This window comes from the organism of the source record quoted next, unplaced genomic scaffold (genome assembly GCF_019419815.1).
Source record: "Pyrus x bretschneideri cultivar Hongxiangsu unplaced genomic scaffold, Pyrus_bretschneideri_v1 Contig1, whole genome shotgun sequence".
Taxonomy (NCBI): domain Eukaryota; kingdom Viridiplantae; phylum Streptophyta; class Magnoliopsida; order Rosales; family Rosaceae; genus Pyrus; species Pyrus x bretschneideri.
Genome location: NW_025999390.1, coordinates 5,537,067 through 5,541,489, shown reverse-complemented (window position 1 = coordinate 5,541,489; position 4,423 = coordinate 5,537,067). Strand labels below are relative to the sequence as shown.

At 39.2% G+C, this 4,423-nt stretch overlaps 1 protein-coding gene across 1 annotated transcript; it reads left to right on the top strand.

The window, feature by feature from the left end:
* The first annotated feature begins 2,697 nt into the window (after positions 1 to 2,697).
* On the top strand, positions 2,698 to 4,112 carry LOC103957094 (ethylene-responsive transcription factor TINY). Its single transcript, XM_009369181.3, has one exon. The coding sequence runs from the start codon at positions 2,932 to 2,934 to the stop codon at positions 3,667 to 3,669; it is 738 nt and encodes a 245-aa protein (XP_009367456.2). The 5' UTR covers positions 2,698 to 2,931; the 3' UTR covers positions 3,670 to 4,112.
* Positions 4,113 to 4,423: the final 311 nt, after the last annotated feature.

The following is a 4,423-nucleotide window of genomic DNA, read 5'->3' as shown; positions in this document are numbered from 1 at the left end:
TCATACGATGATTTGATTCATTTCAACTGATAGTTCTTGCATGATTTGACATAGCTACGTACGTGTGCCGTGGTATTACGGCCACATGATCAATGCTTAAACAAAAATTGCATGGCTATGAATTTAAGTTGTAGTACACTAGTACTGCCTGTGGAACTTTATATGGATATGAGCACTTACTCTCTGCTCACAACAGAGACCAGAAATATCAAACGTATATATGGGTCCAAGATTATGTATACATCACCACCTCATTAAGAAGGTACTTTTTCAACTTGTTATTAAAGTACCATGTACCCTATTGGAATAGTAAAGAATATTGTGAGGTCTCAAGGACGATCGATGATGATGATGCTATATGGTAGTTTTGATTTCACCTAACGTAATTAAGATGAAATCATAGATTGATCTTTGATCAAAATAGAGTAACATATATTGTACTGTACAAATGCGATGTAATTTATAAATTATAAGGGAGAGAAATGCAGGTTTATTGGCCTAGATTAGAATATCGTTTGTACAAAAAGATTGGTAGAGACAATAGATTATGTAACAAATTAAGTTGTTTAATGATTTATCATTGTACGTGTTATTAGCATAGCAAATAAGGTTCAAAGTGAACTAAGAATATTATAATAAAACCAAATACGATAACAATATTTAACAAATGAAATTTGATGTCTCTAGCAATATTCGTTTGTAAATTTGAAGTGGACATTCAAGAAGGGAGCCTAGGCAAAAAAGACTCTTAATTTAACTGTATAGAATTGTCATTTTCAACATGCAATGTTGTAGGGTAAAATCACATTTATTAGAATATCAAGGCACCATATAATCGTGGACCAAGCACAATAGGAACCGTTGCCATGGATGGGCCAAGATCGATCGATCATATAATGGTTGGGACCCCATGATGAAATGTCTAATATAAGTTGGTGTTCAATGCAACATTGCAACCACTACCTCATCATATGGATTGGAGGATCACTTGTCTAATTCTATTTCAAGTTTTGCTGTCACAATATCTTCCTAGATTGAAAATCTTTTGTTGTACTTGCTTAACAATGTAATAATTCAGTTTTGAATCAAAATACTGAGTTGATTTACTTATCTGATGTTACTTAGATGACTACAAAATTTCCTAAAAGTCATAAACCCACTTGTATGATGAAATCGGGATGAGAGAAAGTCGAAAAGGAACGTACAAAATGGAAGGAACCTGGCACTTTGACTACTCAAATTGTTTTGAACTAATGATTCATACCCAATTTGATTAACTAAACCAAGTTTAGTGCAAAAGGCTCTAGTTCCCACATTCTCTATTATACAGGATAGCAACTTATATGTCATGGATACCGTTAAATATTTTGTGTTCATATTTCAATATATATATATATATAGCTTACCTGTCATACAATGCGATGCAAGATGATATTTAATATTAGTGCATGCAGCAGCGTGGACCATGCGGTGACGATGATGCAAACCCTTACTGATTGCCGCCACCTCACCCAACCCCCCCTAATTATGAGAAACTTTTCATTGTGACAGGAACACGTATGGTACATCACTTGTTTTTATGAAAGTGATGAGAAATTTTATTTTTTAAATTATTAACTTTTTAACACACATGTCCCATCATTTTTATAATAATAAATGATATATCATCTTGTGTGCTGATCACACTGAAAATTTTCTGCTTAATTATGTACCACACGTACTTTCAACAAAACCATCCTTATCTCCTCTCTTCTTTTCTCTGTTTTTTTCTCTCCTTTAGCTTTTGGAAAATTTTCCTATCAACCAAACACAAATTAAAATAACAAATTTGATCAATAAAAGAAATGACAAGAATGTCGCTTTATATGCACACGCATTTAGAGAAATTCTTGAAAACTTAACATGTTACGTTGTTAGATTGTTGAGATTAGCCGCGCAAAACCATGTTAGAGTTTGTAACGTCTTTAGGTATCTGGCTGGACGACATAATACACTACATATCTGTTGACTCAAGGGCTTAGCTTGGTAAAGAAGGGACGATATAGAGGAAGAGAATGCAAGCTCTCCAACAATCCCCAACCATATACATTCAGAGGAATTTTTCCGTTGAGATTAGTAGCTTACACCGGCTTTGCGGGTTAACTAAACGTAGTCCATCAGGATTAAATTAACCCTAATTTATCAGAACCCACTACGCAAGGGGTATTGCCCACTTGGTTTCGTTTTTTTTCTTCAATCCAATGTGTAAAGAAAGTTGAGGTTCTACCGTAAAATCAATCAACAATATGAAAAGTAGCCTAATTCGTTATAAGTCCTTGCATGATTTGGTCCCTCATTGATGTAGGACTTTGGTCCTCACATTCTCATAATGCGTCCCTGGTTCATAATACCATTCTCCCCACCTTTAATGTAGTTTAGAGTAAGAATGTCACTTGTATTTGAGAGAACAAACCCCTAATTATCAGGATCAACCCGGAAAGGAGGTCGACAAAGAGGAAGAAGATAAGGGACAAATGAATAGTGAAACATGGGTGAAAAACTGCTAAAGATATCAGACCATGAAATAAATGGCTTGCATGGTGGTGCTAGATGAAGGGGACCCCACGGAACCATTGCCCTAAAGCAGTGTGACCATCTCTCACTCTCCTCTCTCCTCTCTCCTCTCTCTCTTTCTCTCCCCCCATATTTCTTGTTTGTCACTCACTCTCTCTCTCCCTCCCACTCTCATTCTCTATAAATGTTGTATGACTCATCGGGAAAGATATCAAATACAAAAAAGGAAAAAGATTGAAACTTCTCCTCCATAACTAGCATGCTCCCATTTCCTTCCCTCTGCTAAAGAAAACCAGTGCTACACTCTTTCACAACAAAATACGCCAAGTCCTTTTCTTTGAGACATTTCCACAAGCACTTACAAGGCACCCATTAGAAATGAGCGCTGATCAACCCCAGAGTTCAGAAACTGAAAGCAGCTCCAACTCGTCCACTTCCGCATCGCCTCCTTCCTCGCCTTCCTCACTCCAAACCCAAAACCCACAAAAACCCAGCTCGCCAATTCACCAAGGAATCGACACTCCCTGCAAAAAAAATGCCAAACGAGTCAGAGACTCCAGCAAACACCCGGTTTATCGGGGGGTCCGAATGAGGAACTGGGGCAAATGGGTATCCGAAATCCGCGAGCCTCGGAAGAAATCGCGCATTTGGCTCGGCACTTTTCCGACTCCTGAAATGGCCGCCAGGGCCCACGACGTCGCCGCTTTGAGCATCAAGGGCAACTCAGCGATTCTCAACTTCCCGGAGCTCTCCGACTTGCTGCCTCGCCCGGTTTCAAACGCCCCCCGCGACGTCCAGGCAGCCGCCAGCAAAGCCGCGGAAATGCACCAATTCGACTCCATCCCGTCAATGTCGCCGTCCCCCTCGTCGCTGTCCTCGCTCGTCTCGGCCATAGACAACTTGTCGTCCGAGTCGGACGAGCTGAGCGAGATCGTCGAGTTGCCGAGTCTGAGTTGCGAGTCGACCGAGTTGAGAAGCGAGTTCGTGTTTGTGGACTCGGAGGACCAATGGGTTTATCCGCCGGCGTGGCTGCCGCGCGTTGGGGAGTTCGAATGCAGTGAGTTGGGGGCGGCGAGTTCAGTTGGGTTTGAGTGTTTGTTATGGGATTATAATTAAGTAGCACAACTTGCCGCACTCGCACTCGCACTTGCACTCGCACTCGTACGTAATTGACTCTTCATTTTATTATTTATTTAAATATATTTTAAAAAATAATGAACTTACTAATCACTCGCACTACCACTTCACTCCTTTGTGTATATAGTTTAGCCGTTTCTGCTAATTAGCTGTTAATTAATTAAGAGTTTGTAAGTGTGAGCTTTCTTTGTTTATTTTTGGAGTTTTCAGTGTTTTCGCTCTTTGGATTTTTACTGTGAAGGGCTTAAATTCTGATCATCTCTCTCTCTCGTTTCCTTTTTACTTTGTACTCTGCTTTTGTGTAATTGTACAGTGTACTAGTCTACTGTTTTTAGGATGGAAAGCAAATGCCACGAGACGTTTTCTTTCCTCTTTGGTTGGCAACTTTGGTGCAAATAGAATAAAGCCTTTGTCTTTCGGTTTCTTTTTCTCATCAAAACTAATTGTACCCGCAACTTCTTTCATTCCATACTCATTTATTGGCATGCTTGTCCTAATTTGCAAATTCATTGAGCTTCTGATATACTAATGGGGAAGCGCCACCGGTTTCTTAAGCGTTTTGGTCCATCACGGAGGGAATTTGTCCTGTAACCGCGAATATATCTTGAGGAAAACTAACGAAAAATCTAAAAAAATTTCCCTTTTAATGAAAAGTCATTTTTAAAGTCATAATGCATAGTACCAGAGAAATGTATAAATGTGATTTGTCGTTAAAAGTGAACAGTATCGGAAG